The 26,549-nt window shown below is 44.0% G+C and overlaps 1 protein-coding gene across 3 annotated transcripts in view; it reads left to right on the top strand.

The window, feature by feature from the left end:
- ctif (CBP80/20-dependent translation initiation factor) overlaps nucleotides 1-26,207 on the top strand; it is an 83,024-nt gene extending 56,817 nt beyond the window's left edge. For all 3 annotated transcript variants that reach the window (XM_030065125.1, XM_030065127.1, XM_030065124.1), the window contains 5 exons: nucleotides 6,301-6,889; nucleotides 10,467-10,766; nucleotides 14,190-14,345; nucleotides 20,029-20,082; nucleotides 21,163-26,207. In XM_030065125.1, coding sequence (XP_029920985.1) covers nucleotides 6,301-6,889; nucleotides 10,467-10,766; nucleotides 14,190-14,345; nucleotides 20,029-20,082; nucleotides 21,163-21,384 — 1,321 coding nt within the window. In that variant the 3' untranslated portion in view covers nucleotides 21,385-26,207. The remainder of the gene's footprint in view (nucleotides 1-6,300; nucleotides 6,890-10,466; nucleotides 10,767-14,189; nucleotides 14,346-20,028; nucleotides 20,083-21,162) is intronic.
- The last annotated feature ends 342 nt before the right edge of the window (nucleotides 26,208-26,549 follow it).

Here is a 26,549-nt window from a genome sequence, read left to right as displayed (position 1 = left end):
ATTTTCAGGGTGATATTCAGGCGTGTGTTTGTTCGGCATGTACATGTTTGCATAATTGATAGCATTCTTTACTGTGTCTTTGGCCAATCCAGTGCTGCGCTTATTGCTGCATTTACAAAAAAAAAAAAAAAAAAAAAAAAAAAGGCAATTTACTCCCTATTAAAATCAAGATCAAACACTGAAGGAGGATGGGGGAAAGATGAAAAGGGAGAACTAATTTTAAAGGTGTTATCCTTTGTCATATGCACAACTTCTACATACCATTGAGGCTTTGGTGTGTGAACAAATTTTCAAACTATAGCCAGTTCCCTGTAAGACAAGAAGTGTCACTGTCAGCACCCGGCAGAAGAGGGAGAATGGGTGAGAGGAAGAGAGCGACACATCGAAAGAGTCCTGCTCCAAAGATGTCTGTGGGAGCCCTGCAATTAGCTTCACTCTCCCTGAACGTCAGGGTGAAAGGGTGTGCGTGTGTGTGTGTGCATGTGTGTGTGTGTGTGTGACTTTATGAGTGGAAACAAGGAAGGGCTGCCTTGTCATGGGAGGCTTCAAAGGTTAAGTGCTGTTGGCTGGCAGGAGAAAGGTTGTTCTGTGGTAAAGTTTGGTTTAGATGGAGGGAAGGATAGGGGTGGAAGCTTGCACACGTGTGTGTGTGTGCCGGTCTGGGTGGGTGGGTGTGTGAAGGTGTGTGTGTGTGTACTCTACTTTCAATTGAAGTGTTCAGACTGGCTTGTTGATATGTCTTTGACTGTTGTTCTTATCAAAGGTCTGACATAGTTTGGTGGAAGGCCTTACACACACTCACAGAATAGACACACACACGCACACTAATGTGAGTCAGATAATATTGTTCAAGCTAAGGAGAGATGTGAGCAATTGCTATGAATGCCATTATTGCCATTTCACACCAACCTGCTTTGCTTGTTCGAGCCATCAAGGAAAAGGAAGTCTTGACAGTAAATCTGTTTAAAAGTTATTGTTTTTAGCAAATCTGTGAAGTTCCAGAGTATAGGTTAGCCCTCACAGCATTGATGGGATTCTTGGGAGTGTCATGACCAGTTCATAGATTTTTTTTTTTTTTTTTTTTTCTGTAAATAGAACCAGCTTTGACATATAAAAAGAAAAAGAGTGGCAATTTGAGGTTGTTTAGACTCCATTTATCTGTCTTGCCAGTATATTATTAACAGGGCCTGGTTGGCAGCTACCTGCTTCACCAAGATAGAGACTTGGTGCCGTGAGCTGCTTTCATGGCCGTCCAGTGTGCTTTTGTGGTAATTGTTGCTTTTAAGAATGAGCCAGCTTAATCCACCTTTACTTGGAAATTACCAACAAATGGCCTTTTCCTTGTCACTCTGCAGAATTTCAGGCACCTGTGACTGTGCCCCACACAAGTCTGAGTTGGCAGACTCAGTGACTAACTGTGAGCTGGCATCTTACTCAGGGTTCCCGCAGATCCTTAAAATGTGGCATTGAATTCATTAATCTAAAAATAAGGCCTTAGTATGTATTAAAATGTCATCAATCAATCCTTCAAAAGCCTTAAAAAATGCCAACACACGGAAAGTAGGATTTTATGAATGGTGTTGCATTTTAAAACGCAAAAAATAATAGGTAAGATCAATTTTTTTGGTAATATACCGAATGCCTCTCTCACGTTAATGTCACACAGATCAGGATAGCAGAACCAACAGCACTCTATTTTGTTTGCAGCAGATCCACTGTCACTAGGCAGCTGTCACTGCACCCTGGACGACACGGGGATGTGCACAGTCAGTGAAAATTGACTGTTCAACCAACATTTCACAGCACTGTAAACTAGGCATGGTGTATTTTGTGCAGTAAGTTTTTCAAACTTGGTACGATGGTAGTGTTTCCTCAGTTTTGGTTATTGTTAAGTTGGTGTTACATTTCGTTCCGAGTGACTTTAAAAAAGTCTTCAAAAGTCTTAAATCTAACTTACCTTAAGCATTAGGAACCCTGTTATTGGTCAAAAACAACACAACAGATAAGAAAATGTGCCAGTGTCAGAGCAGAGAGGCTAAGACAACCCAGGTTTATCACCAGGTAAGACGTACAGAGACCAGAAACTTCTTTCAGGTGCTTTGACAAATGGGCCTCTGTCTAACCAATGTATGGCCCCAAGCCTTTGGTCGGTCCTTATCGTTTAACACACACGGTCTGTGTCTTGAAAAGGATGTCATATGATTCAGTGGTTGACATTTTAATCTGTAGAGTTTAATGAAGTGATTTGACTGTTACATTTTTACATGATTCATTTGATCTAAACAGAAGCAATAGGAAGAAAGGCAGGAAAAAAACACAATACTATATTTGCGTTCTTGGCTTGGCATGTTTAATCTAGTGAGCTAATGTGGCAGGTGGGAAATGACCCATGACCCTGACGTCTATTGTGGTGTATAAGTTTAATAGGAACCAGACCCATACAAAGTATAGCATAGTTCTGGGTGATGACATGCTGCAGAAGCACTATGGCTTTGTTTGTGAGGAGATATGTGGATTTGGCTTTAAGACAGATGCTTGCAGATATACAGCAGGACAGATGGACTAGGAAGAAGGTCTCTTCCCTGGTCAGTATAGGTAAATTGTATGTAATTTGTATGTAAATGTATGCTTGTGTATATGGCATACCATTCCTGTAAATACATTTGATATGAAATAAGGCACATACATGTATTATTTTTTTAGAGAGAGCAAGAAAACTAAAAGAGAGATGCGGGGAATATAGCATTACTAATACCAGTCAAAATTTCCTTTGAGATCTGTTAGCAGCTTCAGCAGCACTGATGTTGAGGATTATGCTTGAATGGGATTTCAGTGCCAGTTCATTTTACACCAGCCTTTGATCTGAAAGCACGCATTTTCTGTGCCTTATCAGTCTACCACAGTGAATGGGAGACTCGGGTTTTAGAGAAGCTCATTTGAGCCACAGCTTTTGATTAGACTTTTTTAAGATGCTCTCATTCTTTTAAGTCTATAATGTCCAACTTGCTACAGTGTTTTCAGCATTTAATACATGGTTATATCTATTGTGCAGTGCACTGATTAGTTCTCATTTGAGGTAATAATCGTTTGGCAGCTTTGATACCAAGTTTGTCATGAACTGATATCAAAGTGAAAAACACTTTTTGAGACTATTGTGAAGTAAAAGTTTTGTGTTGCACTTTTTGTTGCGCTTATTAATCCCCCAAGGACCCGTCTAGGATCCTGCACCTCTGGTTGAGCTGAAGTGTCAGCAAGATTGCAACACCCTAAGAGCCCTTAAGGATTAAGTATGTTTCTCAGTGAAACTTAAGCAGATCTGGTCACACAGAGGGCTGAATATTTGATTTGGGGTGAGCCTACTCACCATGGGACTATCTTACCATCTTTATTTAGTGAGCTGCTGTTGTCGTGTTGTCAAATCTCACAGTTGCAGTCTCAGAGGTGAACCGTCGCAGGCAGATGTCCTCTACTCCCCCAGGTGCTGTTGAGCCCCCATTATTTCCACGTCTGTCCAGTTTGACATTGTTGCCAATCCGTCATCAAAACACTTTGGCGTACATAGTGATGTGTTTTTCTGTCCTCCGTGTGGTCTTGAGCAGAGCCAATCAGACTGTCTCGGTTTTTACAAGGCACAACTGACATGTGCTGATATTATGCTGTGTTTTGCATCCTGTAATGTTAGCGCATTTTACACATCATTACACAACTGGAAAATTACTGGCAATGTTACTATTCCGAAAGCTGTAAAAATGGTGTTGCTAATTTGCCAACATTTCAGCACCATCCACACATGATCCCTATACTTGCAATTTAACTGAACAGGCTGCAAATGGAAAGGGGGCTAATATCTCTCGTTAGACTATCTCTCATTAGGCTATCTATTGTGATATACAGCATTTGTGTGTGTGTGGGTGGGTGAGTGGGTGTCTGTGTGGGTGTGTGTCATAGCAAAATACTATGCAAATAGGTCTGCAAATCATTTATTATATTTTATGGTGCACTTGTCCATTATCCAGTGGACAATGGAATTGCATCTTTTGGATCTCTGAGTAGGAACGTTCCTGATGGCTTTGACAGTAGTGACAAGGGACCGGGCAACTACCTGTTTGGTCTGTTTGAGGTGAATTAACATGGGAATTCTGGAGCTGTGTGAGGAAGGAACTTTATGTGTAATGTCACAACTCTGGATGTAAGATTGGGGGGGGCGGACCTGACATTTCTGGAAGTAGGTCTGGAGGAGAGGCCTGACATCTCTGGAAACTGGGTGGAAATGTAAGTCTGAGGGAATGAGATGGAATCTGGCTTCTGAAGAAAAGAACGAGGTGAGCCCTGACATCTGTGGGAGGAGAGTGGAGGGAAATCCGGACATTGTCAGTAGGGGGATAGAAAAGGGCCTTGATCTTGATCTCTCTGTGTCAGAACTGTGAAATCCTACCTACTTTTCGTGAGATCAGCGCCCCTCAGAAAAGGCCGTCAGGTGGAGTTTGAGAAGGCCTAAATTCTCCTTTGTGAAGACAATGGTGATGAGTGATTTTCTTGATCTTTGCAAGTCACAGTGTGGTTCCTCAGCCGTTTTTCAAGGCGCAAAACTCTTCAAATTGGTGTGTTCTTTAACAAACAGTTGTACATGCAGTTTATTTAGACATGCATCAACTTTCTTTTAATAAATGTGCATATTTTTGTGCAGAACTATTGAGACAAACAGTGCCCCTCACCCACTGTTGTCCTGCAGAGTCTTTTCTCCTGATTGTAACCCATATTTTGATCAATATTCAAAATCTGCCCATTCATTGTATTTGATCGTTTTGGGGAAATATGCTTATGGTGCGAACAGCAAAGCACAGGTTATCAGTGAGTTGGGCCATGTAGACTCAACCATCAAATTTCAACAATGCCACCTTTTCTAGCAGTTGAATCTAAATGGTCCTCACATCAGTTAACCCTCTGTTTTAAGTAGTGGATCTTTAAAATTTTCTGTGCAAAACTTAGAAATTTAACCTTTAACCTTTAACTTATTAACTTCAATGTGTGTAATATCTTTGACTCCTCCTTACATCAGAAGTCATGTCAAAACACCCAGTAGAAGTACACAAATGCTTTGTAGTTTGTAAAGGGGAAAATGTATTTACATTTTCATATATCTTTCTTCTGGAATCATTCAAAACAGATCTCAAAAGCGCTTGATGCTTGATTGTGTTAGAAATGGGATTGCTACAGTTTGGTACAGAAATGGATACTGTGGTAGAGGAATGGAAGGCATACTCTACAGCATCATTGGTAGGAAGAGAATTAGAAGACCACAGCTCATAGAGTGTAGAAGCGATAGGCTGAGTGAGGAGTTATATGTTGGAGTGTTTGTTTTTGCAGTATTTTAGCAGCCTAGTTTCTACACTTAAGTTCTCCCATTGATTCTTCCCTGTTGTATTTACACTCCCTTTGCAAAAATGCCTTTCTTAAAAGGTTTACCAGATTACTCTTCTGAAAGATCCAGTGCCTTAGATGCACCCTTTCTTTTTGCCACCTTTTTTTGACGGGTCTACGTGTCCTTCTCAAACCTTACCAGGGTTTTGTACATGGCCTTTAAGATGTCAAGGTGTGAACGGTGCGTGTGGCGTTGAATGTAAGTGAGTAGAGGAATGCCACTGCTAGTTGAGTTTGCGTTAGTTCACTGGCTGAGGCAGATAATAGGCTGCTTCCTTAACCACCAGTGTGACTAATCCCATGGACCATATGTCAGTGGCTTGTCAAGCCCAGAGTCAGAGCAGCAAAAGGACAGAGCCATGCAGGACAGGATAACATAGACACACTGTGCACCCATATGTAAGGAGTCTTTTGACTTATGGATTTTTTTATTCTTTTAAGATTGTCTGGGCAAAGTATAGGAAAGCTAATGTACTGTCTGTATATGGTTGTACTTTCCCATAGGACTATTGATAGAAGAGCAGTTGTTGGTTGCTAGGCAAAACTGAAAATTGAGTGGAATGTCATTCATTCTAACTAGATAAAAGAGTTGGGGATAAACAGACAGAACTACAAAAGAAGACCAGTTTCACAGAACTGCAGGGTTACAGTTAGTTTTGAAGAGGGCAGAGAAAAGAGAGAAGGAGAAGTAAAAAGAAGGACAGAGATGCGTGGAAGGTGGATGTCATGGATAGAAGGCAGGAAGCCAGTGTGACACAGAGTGGTGGCCGGTCAGTTGGCGGCCAGTGCACAACAGAGAGGCTTAAGGTACAGAGGGAGATGGCACGCCAGACAGCGCGGCACAGCCATGTGGCTAACTGAAACCTGCTTTCTTTCCAGGAGACAGCAGCGAATGCAGGGAGGAGGCGGCGGTGGAGGAGGAAAGAACCAAATTCAGCAGCAGTCGCCACAGCACCAGAGGGATCAGTCCCAGCAGCAGTCTCCAAACCTACAGCAGCAGAATTTAACAGAGCAGCTGGGAGACAACAGAAACAATGGCAGTGGTAGGCCCCCTCGTCAGCATCAAGGAGTGCACGGGCAGCGACAAGGAGGGCCCCCACACCATGGCTACAGCCAGAACCGCCGCTGGCACCACAACCAGAAGGGGCAAGGGCAGGGGTATGGACAGACAAAGGATAAAGGAGTACCATCAAGAACAACCAAAGAGAAAGAGACTGAGAATGTAAAAGTGGGTGAGGAGCAGAGCAAACTGCCACCGGAGCCTAGAGATTGCAACAGCAAGAATCCTGGTGAATCACCCAAATCTGCGTCAACAGCCAGTCAAAACACCTACCCAGACCAGACAGTTAATCAGGAGTCTACCAGCCCACTAGGAAGTGGGAGAACAAGCGAGGGCCAGTTGGAGCAGCCCAAAGTCAGCCTGCTGCAGTCATCGAAAGAAAGGCTGAGGAGGAGGCTAAAGGACAAGGTAGAGGAAAGCTGCTTACGGCCTGTCAGTCAGCATTAGGCCAATGAGGACATGCGTGTGTGCACACATCACACACAGCCATGTCGTCTTGTAATTGCTTTCATTAGGTTCAAATACACACTGTCACTCATATCAGACATGCAGACACAAACATGCTAATCTTACACTGATATTTGCTTTGGTAATTTATTCCACCACTTTGCTTGGTTATTTAGCATTCAGGCTGCCGCACAGTCAGGCTGTTCGGTCGGCAGAGAGGAGAGTGCATGTTCTCACTGAGGAGGTGAAGTAGCTGAAGCAGCATTATAGCTAATAGTTTATGATGTTTTCCACTGTGTGCACTAAACTAGCCAGATAGCCAACTGTGTTGCTGCTCTCTGCCTCCTCTATCTGCGACCAACTCACTGCCACCTGGTGTGGTTTGATTTGACAAGTTCACAAACTCCCTGCAGGCAACAAAGCAGGGATTAATAAACATATCCCCAAAGACATCAAAACTCAGGCAAAAAAAAAAAAAAAAAAACAGAAATGTTGCATGTTCAAAAGAAACTGTGGGGACATGGTGTGAATTCTGTCTATAATCAAGCTTTTTCTTCAGACTGCTAGTTTTATGAACTCTAGCAAAAGATTATCTGCCTTAAATGGCTTATCTGCCTTAAATGTTACTTTTGTCACTTTATTTAAGTAAGGATAAGATAGGGGTAACTAATTAGCATAGGATTGCATAAATTAGGATTTCTGCCAGACATTAGAAAACAAGAAATGACCCAAATGGACTTTCTTTATGCTGTCTGCAAAGCAAATTAAAACAGGGTCAGCCCAATTTCCATTTTGCGAAAGCAGAAATGGAGAACGGCAGAAGACCCCTGTCTTGATTTTGCATTCTCATCCAGTGTACCCTTAGTCATTTGATTCTGCTGGCAACCAAACGAAAAACCATTTGAGTCCATTTGGGATGTTATTCACTTTCCAGTTTCCTGCAGCAGAATCAAAAACCAAACGACTAAGGGTACAATGGGTGAAAATGCAAAATCAAGAAAGGGGTCTGCTGTCGTTCTCTGTTTCTGATTCCACGAAACAGAAAATGGAAATCGGATCGACTGCGGTTTATTGTTCTTTGCAGACCGCCTAAAGAAAATCCATTTTGTCCGTTTGGGCCCTTTCTCATTTTCCAATGTCCTGCAGCAGAATCAAAAATCAGATGGCCTAAACATGCAGCAGTCATCGTGCTTTCCATGTCCTTTCTTTGGGATATGGGAGTATGACAGTATGATAAAATGCATAGTTATAGCTCTGAACCGAGATAAGATGCAGTATATTGGCTAGATCTCAGAAGGCATTGATTGGTTTTCATATCATATTGATTATGTCATGTCCTATTGGCATGGTGCTCGTAGTTATTTCCTCTCTAAGGGGGATTTAATCCATGTACGTGCAACACAAAGAAAGTCTCATTTATCATGTAAAATAGACTAACTTTCATAGAGAAAGCACTGTAAATACACCCTATCCACCACGTTTCAACAGCACATTGGACCGTGCTGAGTATGGTTGACGTACACACTTTGCATTTTAAGCAAGTGTAAACACAATTAGCACATAACACCTTAGCACTTTACAGTGTTGGAAATATTAATAGATGCAGCCCAATGTCAGCAATGCAGTCATTTTGGCCAAAGTGTGAAAGGACACACAGCACTATGGAGGATACACAGCTATATGCAGTGTCGCATGCCATCGTGTAGTGTTGCCCTGTGTTTACGTGTGCCAATCAGTGTGTGTATTTACTTTTCCCCCAGATTGACTGCAGCATGCTTCAAATAGGCTGTTAGCTACTGTAACATTAACCTAAATTACAGTAGAGGGAGAGCGTTTGCTACATGAAACACTGACCCTTGTCACATTTTTCAGACAAAGCTTTAAACACAAACAGACATATGTGGGATTTCAGCAATTCCCAGCTGATCACATATTACATTCAAGGTGAATTCAGGTGATTTGGAGAGTTGGAGGTTCCAGTTGTGCAATAAGCAGCTGCGACACTGCAGACAGCGAGGTTTACAAGATCACAAGTCAAGAGAGTCAGATGTCTGTATCTTATATCCAGAGCTTCACTGGGGTTAGGAGTCGACATCTGCAGTAATAAAGGATTAGGGAAAGCTCACGTGGAGGGTAAAGTACCGACATAATCACACCTGAGCACGACTATACGAATCAGTCATCTCTTGGTGAGTTTACCTCGGCCTCTTTCTTGGTAGTATCAATAAGCACTTGAGGTTTTTCTTTGCGACTGCTGTTTTTTTCCTTCCAAACAGGGTAGCTAGGCAGCTAACACTAGTTAACTCTGTTTATCAAAGAAAGTAACACTTGCACTGTCAAAGTGATATTACACTGGGAGCAAGCTAAACACTGCTGTGCTGTGACTTCACTGTAGTATAATTTGGTTGATAAAGACTGGGTTATTATACGTTATTGCATATAAACATGTGTTATTAAAACATAATAAACTCATGTTTGCTTGTACTTACCAACAGGTTCTCTGGTTGCTGCAGTGTAGCAGATACATGAATTTAAGCCAATGTTTCTAAAACTGAGCTTCATCAATTGACTGTTGAAGGGCTTTGCACCACAAATGTAGATTCATGATTTGATGCTTGGTTCCGGTCCAAGCAGGTACTTTGTTTTGGGACACAATTGCTCCATTGGCTGTAAACCTGTCTATTGGAGCAAGGCAAAAAGGCTTGGACCGGAGACACTTGTACCAACACCAAACCCATGAAGAAATCTGGCTCCGGTTGATGAATTCTTCCCTCCAGCCAGCTTAAAAGAAAAAAAAGTTCTAGCTTCCAATTAAGTTGGGTAATTATGATATGGGCCAGTTACCTCACTTTGTACATGGTTCCAAGCCCCCTTTGGATGAGTGAAGACAAAATCCTTGCCTCGCTCCCAGAGGATTTTGATCAAGGCTGCCCAGATGTAAGAGGGACTGTGGACGATGCAGAAATCCACTGCGAGAGCCCCCACAGCCCTGACCCTCCAGTCTTAAACTTTCTCACCTTTCAGGAAGCAAAACATCTTCAAAAGACTCATAGGTGTCACAGTTTGTGTCATAACTGCATTGGCTCCATCTCAGATAGATATTAGTAATCCATCTGGGTGTGTCAGTTTGTATGGTCTATGTCTCTACCCTTGGTATTCTACCAATGTGTGTGATGTTAAGTTGCTGTTGTCGTGTGCAAGCATAAAACACCAAAAAACCTACTTTGAGAAAAGTAATAAAAAGACCTTGACAGTTTTGCTTAATTTGTTATATTTTTATCTTTAGGCAAATTCAGCTGAAAGAAGTCCTGAAGTATATAATTACTTATTTATTTAAATACCACTACAAAATCCAAATTTCATTTACCTTTAAATATTAAGTCTGAACAACTTTACCTCATCACCATCACTCGGGATGTTTTCCTAACTAAAACATTTCCTTACTAAAAATCACTGTGCATGGTCAAATGTATGTTAAAATTGAATATTGTAAGATGTTCTGTAATTCTTGTTTTTTTTTCCCCTCCTCTGTCCCCAGGAGGAGACATGTGTGCAGTCGGCAGGCCCTGGAGCCCAGCGCATGGACCGGCTGGTGGACCTTCTCAACAGCATGAGGAGCAACAGCAGCGGGGTGGAGCAGCAGCTGGCCTCGTTCATGGAGGAGGCGCAGTCCTCGGCACGCTGCGAGGAGACCCTCACGCAGGTCGTCAGCACAATCTACTCCAAGGCCGTGTCGGACCGGAGCTTCGCCACCACGGCGGCCAAGCTCTGCGACAAGATGGCGCTGTTCATGGTGGAGGGGACCAAGTTCAGATCGCTGCTGCTCAACATGCTGCAGGTGAGAGGGCTGGGAGGGACGCTGTGCAGTGGTCTGGACATGAGTTTGAGTTCCTGTATGAAGAAATTTTGTTATTCTGGTCAAATTGGTCAGAGTGAGTATTAGAGATGTTTACTTTAATGATGTTAAATTTGATTCAGGATTTTAATTATTATAGGGCTGTGTGATAAATCAATCTTATGTTTAAAATTGATGCAAAAACAGCTCTATTGTAAAATCCACATTTTGACTACGTATATTATAACACAGCCGCTGACTACTCTGTCAAACAAGCCCGAATTCACTCACCTACATAGAATGTACATGCCCAGAAACACATGCAGAAATCACCAGTCACATGGTCATGCCCACATTGATTCCCATCAGTAGTAGTGGTTAGTGACAAACAAGAAAAATCTAGATTAAAATGGTGAAAAGTTTTTCAAAAAAAATGATAGAGATTTTATTTTTTGGCCGTATCACTCAGCTTATTCTGTCTATTCCATTTGCATAATCATCATACTGGGGTGTCCGTCCCACTGTGTAAGACGTGACAGCGTTTTGCGTTTTTTTGCCAGTGATTTCAGGGTAGCTCCCACAGTGATGGTTATCATGGATGTGAGGTAGACAAAGGCTGCTGCTCCACATTTTTCACTTCAACATAATGGTCCTAATAACTTAATGTAGATACTTTGCATTTTCATTATTACACACAATTTTCACTCTTGAATTGATTTGGGGCAAGGTTTCTGTCCACGTGCCAGACTAGTGTACACATCTCTCCTTGTACATACAGTTAGCCATGCTATCTAGTAAAGCTACTCAATTTTTGCTTTTGGATATTTTGGATTGTGTCATTTTTGCTCATGAGCCTACATTAACTTCCATTTTGTTTCAAATCTTAACACCCTGACGTGGTGATCACTGCTCCGGTGTGTACCAGCAAGTCTGCGCAGCGTCTCCATGAGTCTCTTGTTCACGTTTGAACCAGTAAACAAGACTCTGAATATAGTCTTCTGCAGATGCATTCGAATCAGCATCACATGTTGTATGTTATCCAGATGTATTTATGGCATTTAGTTTGCTCGCTGCATTGCAGTTTGATTGGTTATTTTTGGGTAGTCTGGAATATTCTGCGTGTATGCAATTATAAGCAGCCGTCTGCTCAGCCACGGACACTTGATGGCTCATAATTTTTGAAACACCAGGGGTTTTGTACACACATATAATAAGAAAATCCTCTTGGCGGTGATTTCATTCAGCCTCAGTTCTGTGAGGAAACCACAAAGCCCTAGCAGGAGGAAACCAACTGTGTGTGTGATGTTGTAAATGTCAGCAGACAAAGGAGCTAATCAAGACACCCCGGGGAGAGAGACCCGATTGTGTCCCCTCACCCCTCGCCGCCGCACACCACCCTCCCCATTTAACCATGTAGTTCCAGTGTCCCGTGCTGAAAATATCCGTTCAGCCATTCCAGGTTTCAGTGCCTCCGTCCCCTTCCCTCTCCCCCTCGTCTCCCCTCATGAGCTCTCTATTCCGAAAGCGCACCGGTCTTATCATCTCCCCTCACCCAGAACAAAACGGGCCAGTGCTCCCCCACTCACCTCCCCTCGCTCTCCCCCCTATACTTCTCGCTTTCACTCCTCGCTCGTACACTCCGCTCGGCGAGCCAGACAGCCTCGCCAGAGCGGCAGACTGTCTGAAAGTAGACCAACAAGACATCCACGCACGCACGCACACACACACAAGCAAACGGCACTCGCTGTCTTCAGATGACGTGCCAGATCTAAATGTTAACCCACCTGCTGCATCACCGTACCTCCTCCTGTACCTCTCTTCACTCCTACACCTGTCTCCATCTCCTGCTGCTGCTGCTCTTTTCTCTACCGTCTTTATTCTCGCCTCCCCTCCATCCCTCCTCACCCGCATCCTTGACGGCTTACGCTCGACATCATGCTATTTGCTTTCCTCCTGTCTCCATTTTTTTTTCTCCCTCCGTTCAGATTATTCCTCCCGTCAAACGCTGAGATTTTTCATCCCGACCAGAAGTGAGGAATCCTGCCTTAATCCTCTTTCCTCTTTTCTCCATCTTTTTATTTACTCTCTCCTTTCTTGCGGTATGGCCCTCCTGCTCTTTCGCTCTTTCATTTCTGCTTCCACCCTTTTCGGCCCAGCCAGCGTAGACCCCCCCCCGTGCCTTTGACATTTGGGTTCAACGCTTTAAAACATTCTAAATGTCATAAGTAGGCGCACCACGGCCTTCATTAATGATGCATGTTGCTGTGAGACCCCTTGCTCCCTCAATATGAGGGCAATTAGTCTGTGACCACTCTGCTTATTAACAGGGAGGCAGCAGGGTTTGTTGTTGCTTTGATTAAATACAGTATTGCCACGCTGTCACCTGCTAAGTATGCTGTTTATTTTGCAAGGCTAAGAAGAGCATTTGGATTTTTTTTGTGGAAAATGCAGTTAGCACCTCGTTTTTTTCCCCCTCCAACCCAGCTTGTCTCTTCTTTTGCTAATGATCCTAATTCATGTCGCTAGTATAGGCATTTTTGTGCGCCAAGCTTTTTGCTCTCCTGTGTGCTTCCCCACTTGAGCCAGTTTGTTGTTCAAATGTCAGACACCAAGGCCGTGCCCTTGGAAGTGTGTGAGAAGCCTGTGAAGCCGGTTGGAAGTGTGTGCGATGCTTGTCAGCGTGTCAAGTTGTCACTCTGAGCTTTTTCGGGGCTGATTAATCTGTGTGCGTATATCCGTGCTGTGCGGGACGCTCACACGCCCCCGGCGCCGTCGCACGTTTGCGCCAATGCAAGTTGCCGATGCGTTTGCACACCAAAAAAGAAGAGAAGCGGAAAGAGTTGCCGTAGCTTTAAACAAACTTTCAATTTAACCTGGTTTATGACATCTTTGCGAGTGCGCTTTATGCATTAACCCATATTAACCCCGACACTTTCACAGCACTGACACAGTTCACTGCACTGCCCCTCACTTTCAGCGTGAATTAACATATTCTGCTCTTCTCAGTGGCAGATAAAAGAAATACATGAATTTGTTTAATGTGTTTCTCAAATCCTTTTTGACTTCAAGTACTTTCAGCAGGGAGGTTAATACGTGTGCCACCTACAGTAATTCCCATCAGAGAGATACTAAAGATGTTAATGGTGATCAATGGTTCTGCGGGTAAAGATAGTTTACCACCGGTGCTGATGTATTTATTAAACACTTAAATAGCCGCCTACCCACCACCTACCTTGAACTTCCACACGGATCCACAAAAGCACAAAAGCCTCATCGATTCTAGTGTTTCTGGTTTCTGCTGCTCTGCTGTGATTTCTAAAATGAATCTATTTTCTGTCTCCTGCCCCGCTGCCTTCTTTTCCCCCGTTTATCAATCTGTCTGTCTCTGTCTTTGTCTCGCTCTCTCCCTCTCTCTCCCCCTCACAGAGAGACTTCTCCCATCGGGACGACCTCCAGCAGGCCGACGTGGAGAGGTGGCTGGGTTTCATCACTTTCCTGTGTGAGGTGTTTGGTACCATGAGGAGCAGCGCCGGGGAGCCGTTCAGGGTGCTGGTCTGTCCGATTTACACCTGCCTACGAGAGGTCGGTGTCTGCCACATCTGTCATTCATAACTCTGTCAATAACTGAGTGATCTTCCACAGGTGCCGGTGAGAGAGTAGTGTCAAGCTTAGAGGAAAACTCCAATGTTTCGGGCAACTTGCCCAAGATGTTTGATATCATTCTCACCACTGGTTCGGTTCCATCGGGTGGCATTTCGTGTGAGCATAGCATGAAGACTTGAAGTCTATGGGAGTCATTACAGCAACTTCGAAGCTGACTTTTTTTACATAAGGCATTGTGTATTTGAAGTACATTTTGGAATTTAAAAAAATTAAATAAACAGGACTTCAAAGTGTTCAGCGGTTACAGTTCCACCATCAAACAACTCCTTAAATGACTCTCATTTTATTTTATTTTATTTTTTATTTGAAATACACATGATACATTGTAAATAAGACAGTCTTTGGGGCTGTTTACACAACAACGATTTTCACAAAAACAGTTAACTTTTGTGGCGGTTTGGCCTTTAATTTAAACGACAACGGCGTTTTAGGTGTTTGAAAACGCAAACTTTTGAAACCGGGTTCCAGAGTTTAATTTTTTGCTAATGCCGCTCTCCCTGTCGCCAAGTAAACTGGCAACACGAAATTCTTGTGAAAACGATGACGGCACGGCCCCACTTCTCGTGTGACTATGACGTTTTGAGCCATGTGCGAACAGGAAAACAACAACAACGGTGGACTATCGAGCTGTTTGTGCGCAGGAGCGCGGTGCTACTCTGTGGTGTTACATTGCAAAGTTACACCGCCACCCCATTGGCCTGGCATGCACACTACAGCGTTTTCAGTTGTATTTGCGGATCCGTGGGAACGAGGATCGTTCTCACAGCGTTATCGTATAAACATGGAACTTTTTAAAAACGCAAAGGAATGAGTTTTCCGTTTTCATCAGAACTGTTGTCGTGTAAACAGCACTGCAAAAACGCAAAATCTTACCAAGATTATTTGTCTTATTTCAAGTCAAAAATGTCTTATTTCTAGTCAAAATATCTCATTACACTTAAAATAAGACATGATCACCTCAGAAGTAAATTGTTTTTAGACAATTTTCACTTGTTTCAAGTGAAAATTCACTTGAAACAAGTGCAAATTTGCTTGTTTCATTGGCAAAATTTGCAAGTGGAAAAAGTGAAAATTCACTTGAAATAAGTGAAAATTAGCTAGAAACAAGAAACAAATTTTGCCAATGAAACAAGCAAATTTTCACTTGTTTCAAGCAAATTTTCACTTGAAACAAGAGACAGTTGTCTAAAAACACGTTACTTCTGAGGTGATCATGTCTTATTTTAAGTGTAATGAGATATTTTGACTAGGAATAAGACATTTTTGACTTGAAATAAGACAAATAATCTTGGTAAGATTTTGAGTTTTTGCAGTGAGGGCCTTAGATAAGTCATTATGCTAAGCTAAGATGAAATGCTGCCCACAGGAACCAGACCTCTGGACCTACAGAGGTGAAAATGGTATCCGACATCTTGTCTCAAAAGTATTCCTTCATATGTCTTTAGCTGAATGTCCTGTGTACTCGGTGTGACCTGTCCTCTCCACTTCCCTCTCTGCTCACACATCGCAGCTGTTTCATGCATGAGCAGTGAAGCACAAAGACCGAGTTTCCTCTTTCTGGCCAGACCGAGTCTAGACTGTGGACACCGCCGTGGCTTTGGTTAGATGTTCAGACAGGGCACAGATGTAACAGCATCTGTGGTTCCAGTAAAACACCTGACCCCAGGTTCAGTTCCCCCATCAGCTGACTGTGGTAGACAGAGTCCCACGGTCACCATGGAAACCACTCAGCCACAACAGACATTGCCCTGATGCAGAAGTGTTTTTTTAACAGAAGAAGTATTGAAAGGGGAAGAGATTGAGGGGCTGCGGGAGGAAGAGAGAGGAGAGGATGTGAGGGAAACGGAGGAGAGCGCGGTAAGGTTGCCAGCCATTGCTGCGGCAGTAATTTACTCGTGGCGTGACAGGTAGAAAAGGAAAAAAAAGGGAGAGAGGCCGAGGAAGATGACATGATCAGGAAGAGAAAATGATTTCACGCCGAGTCAAGGTTTGAAAGGAAGGAAAAGAAATAAGGGTAGGATGGAGGCACGTGCCAGGGAGTTTCACCACTCTTGCCCACACCTCTGCCAGTTTGGCACACACCACGCACACCCTACATTTGTCTAACACACACACACGCTCACACACAACTGACACTCAACACACCACCCACACCCTGTCTGAGCGTATGCCCAATGCATTATCTCAGCTTGTTAAAAGGCTTGGCAACACGAACAAGGGTGTGGACATACATTATAAGCACACACACACACCTAGCTTAACACCTCCATAATGCAGCAACAATATGACATCTAACCAATTCTGAATGATGCATGAGGTCAGAGCACACTCGTGAATAAAGGCACCGATGTGGGTGAGAGGTCAAAGTGTTTGTGTATTTGCACTGTGTATATGTCCATTCCTACATGTTTGTGAGTGCATGTGTGTGTGTGTGTGTGTGTGTGTGTGCTTGCGTGCTTGTTTGGCAGTGCAGTATTTCCTGGAGCCTTTGTTCTTCATTTTCATCTGTCTGCTGTTATGACTGTCTTGTTCTGACATGTAGCCACAGGCCACCAGCTTCAGGCTACACTATAACTTCTGCATGTCTTTGTGCGCGTGTGTGTGCGAGTGCATGTGTGTGTGTGTTTAATGTGAAGGCTATTAGTTTCTGTATGGAAGCATTAGTGTCTACACATTTGTGCGTGCATGTGCGTGTGTGAGACTGCCAGTAAAGCCGGCGGCGGCTGCCTTCTTGTAGCCGTAGCCTGCAGAACAGGATTAGGTTAACAGCTGTAGAGGAGGTGTGTTATGAAGTGTGTCTGGTGTACATGACAGCTGTATAGGTAGAGCAGATTAATAGGCACTGATCTCATTCACGAGTGATTGAGTGACAGGCCATTAGGATACACAGGATTCTCGAAAGGTGGATGTGTCCTACACCTCCTAATAGTTATATTTACACAGTGATAAAACATGGGAGGAAAGCGCTAAAAATAATCACAGTGATAAAATGCGGTGATATAAATCATCGACGAAGAGATCCAAATTACTGCGTGGCGATGACAGGGGCTATTTACAGTGTATACGAAAATATAAAGCAGAGTTTTATATGTACGTCTAACAGCATTGGTATCCCACTTTGGAAGTTATACTACATCAAATAAGTGGAACAGCTGTTCCTTTAACGATTTTCAGTGCAAATAATAATTTTTAATGAAGTAAATGATTTCGTATGGCTGTGTGAAAAGGCCAAAAGTCATGCTTGAATCAAGCTTTTTTGATATTACAATTAAATTATTTAGTAATTTAATATCAAATAAATAAATATCCTGATCATTAATCAAGTCATTAAAAATGCTTATTTAAAAAACACAGCTGTAGCCTTTCATTAGTCACTATGTCATTTTTATATTTTTATCATTATTGTTATTGTCATTGTTGTTGGTGGTGGTGGTGTTATCATGCAGAGTGCTTTTCCTCACTCCTGCTGTTGCTATGCAACTATTGAAAACCCATATGAATTTGAAGTTGTCATAATTTTAACTTTCCGATGTCAGCGTGCCATTTGTAGACAGCTGAATCCTCTCTCAGCACAGTGGTGCATGGTTTTTGTCAAAAAACTGTTTTCCTAAAAGAGCTTGCGGTGTGCAGACAATTCGACAATAGCAGACGTTTATCCAGCGCATGCACAGTGAAAGAGACGGAGATGAAGTGTGTGAAGGAAGCTGGAATGGACGAGGATCTATTTCTGTTTGCGTTGAATGAGTGATTTTAAGTATGAGTCGTATCGGACACAATGCCTCCAAATGCTAAATGAGACTCTCAGTTTTTTCCCGCTTGTCATGTCCTTCAAAGACTTTCTGAATGAACGGAACTGGAAATCACAAGCGGCCCGAGTTTTCCCTTTTCTTTTCCGTGCGGCTCGCCTCCCTTCTCAGTGACCTAACAAACCAGATTCCTCGCCGTCTGTCTTTTCTAGCTTCAGCAAGAGGGCCGTGTGCGTTAACCAACCTCAGATCAGCCGTTCTCAAGATAATGGGGCTAATCTGGCATACGTGAATTCTGCCTCGACGGGATTTTCCCTCTCAAGTCGGCCGCATGGAGCTAAGAGCACAGCGGTGTAGGAGCGGCAGAGGAGACGAGGGAACGAGGAGGGCTGTTGCAATGGAGGGGAGAACTGACGACAGATGAGTAAAGATTAGACTATTTTAAGTGTATTGAGCACAGAGTCACCCCCCCGGGTCCCCAGAGAACTCATTATGAGCGAGTCCTACTTGTCGCACAGTTCTTCCACTCTGGGAATGACAAGACCCCAGTAATGTTACCACATCAAACAGCTATACTGTCACCACACCCCGTCAGAGCGCACCGAGGAGCTGACATCTGCCCGACTGCCTGGGACGGAGGAGATCGGCGGCGTGCCATCAGGCTCACAGCGCGGAAACAGAGGCCATCTCATATTGAATGTGGAGCTCCGCGAGGTTTTCTTTTTGTTTGTTAGGGAAAAAAACACCACCAGGAAAGGCTTTAACATTGTGGCCAGGCGGTGGTTGGGGTACTTGGTGTGTGTGCACGAGCCCCGGTGTGGCCCAGCAGCAGGTGGGACCCCTCAGCCGGGTGGTGGTCTAACCCACGGCCCCCGGCTCCGGCCCCGCTCCGCTCTCCTGGCCAGGGCTGCTCGTCGTCCACCTAACTGAGTTGGTGTGTGTGTGTGTGTGTGCGTGTGTGAGAGTGTGTAAGTACCTCTATACTCATCATTTTGGCCACATTTAAACTGACTCTGCATCGCAGGGTAGTCTTTACAGGAAAAGTGACTTTCGGTCACAGATCTCCATCCTCTACATGCTGATGTCAGTTCTTTTTCTTTCTTTCTTTCTTTTCTTTTCTTTTTTTTTTTTTTTTTTTTTTTACATAATATGCATGCTTTATGTAATTACTGCAGTTCCTGTATCCCACGTCAGTGCCATGTTTAGCTCCAGCCTCCGTCCATTGAGTCTGTCAGAGTAGTGGGTTTGGAAACAGACTAAATGAGTCTTGCAGGGGGAAAACTTTGTTTATTGCAAAGCCGTATGCTGCATCATCTAGCATGGGAAACTCGCTCTCTCTCTATCTCTGTCTCTCTCTTTCTCTCTCCCTCTGTTTATGCCTCCCATTGTCTCTCCACATTGTTTGAAAGTGCCAGTCGTGTGCCCATCTGTCTGTGGGGCCAGCATCAGGGGAAAAGCCAGCTAGCATGTTTACCAACTCAACTGTTTTATTCCGGTTACTGTGTGTGTGTGCGTGCGTGTGCGTGTGTGAACATGCATGCAGCAGGCTTTGATGTCTGATGATTAGCTAGTTTGCCTGGCTGAAAGCCTGGACTGCTGTCTTGCCAGTTTCATGTGTTAAAAGAAAATATTTATAATCAAGGTTTGCTTTTTTTTTTTTTTTTTCTTTTGTGTGCGCTGATTTAAAACACACACCCTCACAAACATGCACTTGCCTAATCTCCTCATGTATCCTATATCCAAATACATACATATTGGACTTCCAGTTTGAGTTGATTTTATTTAGTTGCGTTGTTTAGTAATACTCTATATTTCCGTCATGTACTTGTCTGACTGCTGCTTTTCGCCCCTTGCAGCTGTTGGAGTCCACAGACGTGAAGGAAGATGCAGTCCTCTGCTGTTCAATGGAGGTATGGGCCACACACACACACACACACACACACACACACACACAACCATCATATTGTGCCCTTGGGTGTAAACAAGAGGTTTATGTGGAATTCCTGTTAAACCTGGACAGTGCCCCATAAAATATATGAAAAAAATACATCCAAGAAGTAAATCCCATTTAATATTTATTTTTCATGGCCATAAAAAACAGTATGCCTCTATAAACCATAAAGCCCATGCTTTGTTTCAACTCTGCGTAGTAAAATTCACGCACATCTTAAACACGGGTTTCTCTTTGTTACCACGAGGTAGCATGTAGCCTCGCGAGTCTCATGAGGTTGATGAATAATAAAGCAGTGCAGGTGAACCGACGCAGAATTATATATTCAATGGGAGCCGGAGCTGTGGCAGCACAAGAGCAGGAAGCTCTCACCAAGTATGAAGAGCACGAGAGGTCTGGGGATGGGAAAAAAAAAAAAAAGGAGCGAGAGAGAGAGGGGGAGGGAGAGAGCGGACAGGAAAAGCGAGCTCTGGTTGGCAAACGGCTCCCAGATGCTCGCAAATGCAACCACAGCCTTGCAATCTCAGTTACTTACTTGCATGCACAAATGCACATACACACACACACACACACACACACACACACAAATAGATAGACACGCAGACAGTATGTGTGTATCCACAGCGATGGGGTGCCAGACATGCTGTCCTGCTCTCTGTAAGGGACACACACATTTTTATTCTGACCTCCCACCTGTATTTTGCCTGTTGACCAGTGTGTTCAGAATACAAAATCAGTGCTACACGCTCAGTTTGGTAAGATTTTTTTTTTTTTTTCATTCAGAAATCAATAATCTGTCTTTCCCTCCCTGTCTCCTCCCCCCTCCTCTCCTCTCTCTGACCTTGCTCTCTTCCTCACCAATTTCACCCTCCTCTTCACCATCTCCTCTGCCTCACTGTCACCTCTTTGCTAATCCTCTTCCTCCTGTTTCTCCTTCCGCCTTGTCCTCTTACTTCCATTTTGCCCTCCCTTGCTATCTCCACTTCCCTGTTTTTTGTTTTTTGTTTTTTTGTTTTTGTTTTTTTTTGCCGTTTACCAGCTGCAGAGCATTGGCCGTCTCTTGGAGGAGCAGCTTCCAGAGATGATGACAGATCTCCTCGCGGCAGCCAGGGACAAGATGCTTTGTCCGGCCGAATCTCAGCTCACCCGCTCCCTCCTCATGGAGGTCATTGAGCTGCATGCACATCGCTGGAGCCCCCTGGAGGCTCTCACCACCCAGTACTACAACCGTACCATCCAGAAGCTCACCACCACCACCTAGGTGCCAGCCCCCACAGAGGAGAGGAGACAGCCCGCAGTGCCCCTGGAAATACCTTTCATTTGTCTCAGTCTGATTCCCTAAATCTGAATCCCTATAAAAAAATAAACCATGCTCTGGTCTCAACTTTGCCAGTCTTTAGGCCGCGGGCCTCCAAGCCTCAAGTCTTGACAAAGATACTACAGCAGAACAGCCCACTAGTATAAGACCACCAGTCCAACTTTGGCCAGGAATATACAGCCATGTACCACTGAGAGCTGGACGTCTCCAGGGTTTTGTACCAACCAAACACTACAGTCAAGTCATTTCACTGATTATCTCACCTTCAGGAACTTAGTAGTAGTGCAGACTTTGTTTGCACTGAAATCCTGGAGTCCTGGCCCGCTGTGGTACATGGCTGCCCGTCACTGGTCTGGACTAACTGGTCCAACAGTACACTCTAATCCCTGGATAGACCAGCAGGTCCAAGCTTTGTCCCAAATCCGAGCCCAAAACCTCCACTCCCAGAGCAATTCTCTCTCTCCCAGTGCTCTTAGCTTTAGCTCAGTGATCACCAACCTTTCAGAAGAAACTAGCAGTTTACAGTCAAAATTAAAGGAAAGATCTACCTCACGGGAAAGTTTTGATAAAAGCCCCTATTGGCCTTGTGTGGCTACATTTGTATCTTTCTATACTGGCATGTCACATGACAAGAACGCATCTCCCTTTTCTCATTGAGATTCCAGTAGGAGAGCCTAATCTACAGCGCTGAGCTTTGAAAAACTAAGGACACCACCTGAAAAGTTTGTCTTTATTTATTTATATACATATAAGGTTGTCTGGTCTTCATTTCCAGACTATCGACAGATAACACTGAGAAGTTATACACATTTAACAAAACTCAACAGAAATGCAATTTCTTCTTTCACCGTCTCACTATTTGCTAGAGCTGCAGCTTCAGTAGTTGGTGTCGCCCCCTTTCTTGCGAATGTCTTTTCTCCCTCACTGACTTGGGGGAATTTGTGCCCGCTCATTGCTACAGAGGTGTGTCAAACTCTGTGATGTGTTTTCCTGTCCGCTCAGGGCCCCTGACGCTCTCAGGAAGTGTCAGGGGTTGATAGCGTGTCAACAAGCGGCGAGTGAAATAGGTTAAAGAGCCTGTTGCGTCACAACTCTTTTCACAACCTGTACAAAATCGGCGTTGATTTATAGCATTAACGTTCGAAAAATACCATACACCGGATTGTTTATGGGCTCTGAAAAGCAAATGTCCTGGCTTTGACTCAGTGAGTGCATTTTTCTTATTGAATTATTATTCTGTGGATTTGCTTTGAGTGTTTTGGATCATTATCCTGTTGCAAGATCCATTTTTGGTTCAGCTTCAGTTTTTTGACAGATGGCTCCACATTCTCCTCAAGTGTTCTCTGGTACATTGTGAAATTCATGTTTGACTCAGTGACAGCAATCTGGCCAGGCCCTGAGGCATCAAAAGCAGCCCCAAATCAGAATGCCATTAATACCATGCTTTACAGTCGGCGTAAGGCTCCTCTGTCGGGAGGCGTGAGATGTTATGTAAAACCAAAGCTCCCCAGATTTCTGCTAATTGTGTAATTTTTCTAATGATCTTTTAATTATTTGCTCCCTTTTTGGTTCAAACGATCCAATTGCAAGTCCAATTGAAGTTATAGTTATTTTTATGAGAAGATCAGTGTACGATTTTCCACACAAGGAAGTTGCATTTCTGTTTAGTTCCATGAGCAATTATTCAAATCAGACAAATATGTCCCAAAAAATGCAAAACTTTTCATGGTGGTATACATACCATGGTGTATTAATAAGAATTCATCATAGGAATACATGTACAGACACAGATGGAGAAATTTGATCATGTGCTGTAACAGCTCTTACACACATTGAGCCCAGCAATCTGGCTTGAATACAGAACTCAGGCTCACCTATTAATGTGCACTCAGTAGTGTCACTCTGCTTCCACACTATTTTACCATTCCGCCGCCATTTCATTGGATCGTCCACAGTGGCACCTCAGTGGCCCGGTCCCCGTCGCCGGCTCAGCACTAAAACCAGATCGGGCCACGCGATGCGCGTCCTCGAATCGTGCGATCAACGCTTCATGTGGTTATTGTTCTGAATTCTATAATTAGATAATTCCTTCAAGATTGGTGACCACTGCAATAAACAAACCGTAAAAAAGTCAATAAACGGCTCGCCGCGGGCCAACGTGAGCACAGAGGGATGCGGCTTTCAAACAGCCAGAGCACATGAGATGCAGATCGAGAGGAGGGTGGCCAGCGGGGGCGTGCTTGGCCTGCGCAGACTCCGGGAGCCGGGCTGCGGTCGGAGAGGGGGGAATGGGCGAAGAGGGGTCATGTAGCGGAAAGGAGGAAAGGGCAGCAGCTTGTCCACAGGGAATAGAGAGATCTTTACCCCAAAGATGAATGGAGGGGGGGGTTAGAGTACTCCATGTCAGTCCCTCCATTGTGTTCATTTGCCCACCACCCTCCCCTCTCCGTGTCTCTCTCTCTCTCTCCTCCCCCTCCTCTGTCTCCCCATCAGCCCCTGGGGTCTGTGTGGCTGATAAAAGAGCGGAGGAGGGGAGAGCAGACACGGTGCTGTCTGTCTGGGCCGTCTGCCTCCCCGGGCCAGGCACCGGGTCAAAGGGCCTTGCCGTGGGGGCCGCGCTCCAAAGCTCCCACAGCTTCTCCCGCCTTTGTCCCCCCCGCAGCAGGAAGTCTTTCTGCGAGGATGAGACAGCGGGCCTGCTGGCCTGGCCTGGGCTAAGGAAAAGGATCAGGCTGGCTAGCGCAGGGTGGCAGATGGCCGCTTGAGCCCTTGTGAGACGACACACTCCGAGCACACCCCTCCATCCTCCCCCCAGCTCCCCGCGGCCCGAGCGCAGGCCGGGCCACCAATAGAGGCAGGAGAAAGGCGCTCGATGCGGGACGGAGCTGGAGGGCGGGGGGTCGGTCGAGGGTGTAGAGAAGCATTAAAACAGACTCTGCTTTCTGGGGTTTCTTTGTTTTTGTCCATTGTCCCACAGGGGAATTTGGGGTTGCCTCATCTCCTCTGTCAAGCCGTGCATGTCCATGCTTTGTTATTCACATCACAGATATTATTATATTATTTTGTATCATTTATTGTCTCTGTTATTACTGTATTATTTTCGAAGTCTTTTTTTTTTTTTTTTTTTTTTTTTTTTTGAGGAAAAACTGTATGTATGTATGTATGACGTTCTAGGGGTAGGCCTTATTGCACAGGTTTGAGTTGTTTTGCACTGTTTTGAGGTGATTCGCATTGGAAATTTTCAAAAAAAAGCAAAGAGTTGATTTTGAATCAGTGGTTGTGGATTAACATTTAAAAACAAAACTCAGTAGTGAGAAGAATGGACTGAGTGTAGTGAGGGTTTTTAGGATGTTTTAAGAGACTAGTGGCCTTGTCAACTATCCATTTTTTTTTTATAGGAGCATTCTTGTTTTTGGGGGCCTGTAGGGCCAGTGGCAACAGAGGGCATGCTGAGGATGACCAAGTTGGACTTTTTAAGTTGCATCTTTCTGTTGTTGCAAAAAAAAGAAAAGAAAAAAAAAACGCAGCTCTCATTTGGAGAGTAAGAGAGAGAAAGGTGGAAACGAAAAAAAAAGCATGGCACACAAAAAGTGAAATGCTTCTTTAATTTGCTCTCCTCAAGCCATTCTTTGCAGTGAACATTTTGCTAGTGTTTAATATTGACTGCATCTGAATCTTGATTTGTTTTTTGTTTTTTTCTTGAGAAAAATGAAAATCATTAACCTGTGTATTTGACGATGACGACGAAAAAGAAGAAAAATGATATGACCTCATTAGCTAGTCATATGTGATCCTTATTCCAGCTGACCTGCTAACGTGTGTACTACGATATTGACGTACCAAGCCAATCATGTACCATTTGTAAATGGGCTCTTTATGTAATAATCCAGCATACAGTATATTTACAGGTATTTAAAAAAAAAAAAAAAAGGATGGAGAGAGCGCTGCGGGATGGGCATAGTGCAACACAGATACGGTTTTAGATGGACGGGTTATGTCGTGTGGCTAGACGTTGGCCTTCTCATGCGCTCCTATCAGGAATTAGCTCATGTTAAATTGCTCGGGGGTAGTCACACACACACACACACACACATATACACGCACGCACACATACCATATATGCACATACATACACATACTTAGTTTCCCATTGAATCTCTATGGGTAGTTTAATGTGTGTTTTATTTTTTTAATATTATTATTTTCTCTGTCTTGCATCAAGAATCCAGATCCTGTGTGGTAGGAACACACCCCAGATGGTTAGCCAGATGAAAAGGGTTGTTCAAAAAGCTCCCGATGAACGTTTTTCGAGGTGTGACCTAATCGTCTGTAAGTGTTCATCTGCCTATTAAGTGATGATACTATTTCATTGATGTTTTTTTTTGTTGTTGTTGTTGTTGTCTTATTTTATTTTTAGCTTTGTATTTAAATGAAGTATATAGGTCATATAAAAATTTTCCCCTCTGGCGGGTTTTCGAAGCAACTGAAACTGTCGTGATACCTAGCTTGCTGGCAAGTGTGTAAGTGTGGTATTACCATGTTTTAGTTTGTACAGAAAAAGACATAACCTATTGGTCAATTCCATTATGCAAAGAGTGGCTCGCTCTCATCGGAGATGGGGGGCAGGTGGGAGTCGCCCCCTCGTCTGTGGCCCTGGAGCCTCCCCACCCCCTGTGCCCTTAGACCCCTTCACCCGGGTCACGTGACTCACTCGACGATTGAATGCGACGCACCTTCATTTGCATACCCTCATGAATATTGAAAAGTGAGGCTCGGGGTTGGCACACGGACAAGCTGCAGATTTGCAGGAGTCTGTCATCTGTGAGCCCTTGTTTGTTTTGTTTTTCTAAGCAATTGAAAAATAAACTAACAAGAAAAAAGAGAAGCGACGGAAACGGCTGCGGTGTGTGTTTGTTGTGTGTCTGCTCACTGTTTGCTCGAGTCACATGGGTGGTGGGGGGGGGGGGGGGGGGCTGCTCTCACCTCTGTTGTACAATGAAGACACGACCGTTTCCTCCACATAGACTGTGCAGCTTATTCTGGCACCACAGTAGGTTATTATACTAACAAATCACACATGTGCACACTGGAACTCATTTACATGTCTT

Source organism: Myripristis murdjan, chromosome 12 (assembly GCF_902150065.1).
Source record: "Myripristis murdjan chromosome 12, fMyrMur1.1, whole genome shotgun sequence".
NCBI lineage: Eukaryota > Metazoa > Chordata > Actinopteri > Holocentriformes > Holocentridae > Myripristis > Myripristis murdjan.
Note: the sequence above shows the minus strand (reverse complement) of the source record. Positions and strands in the feature narration are given on the sequence as shown.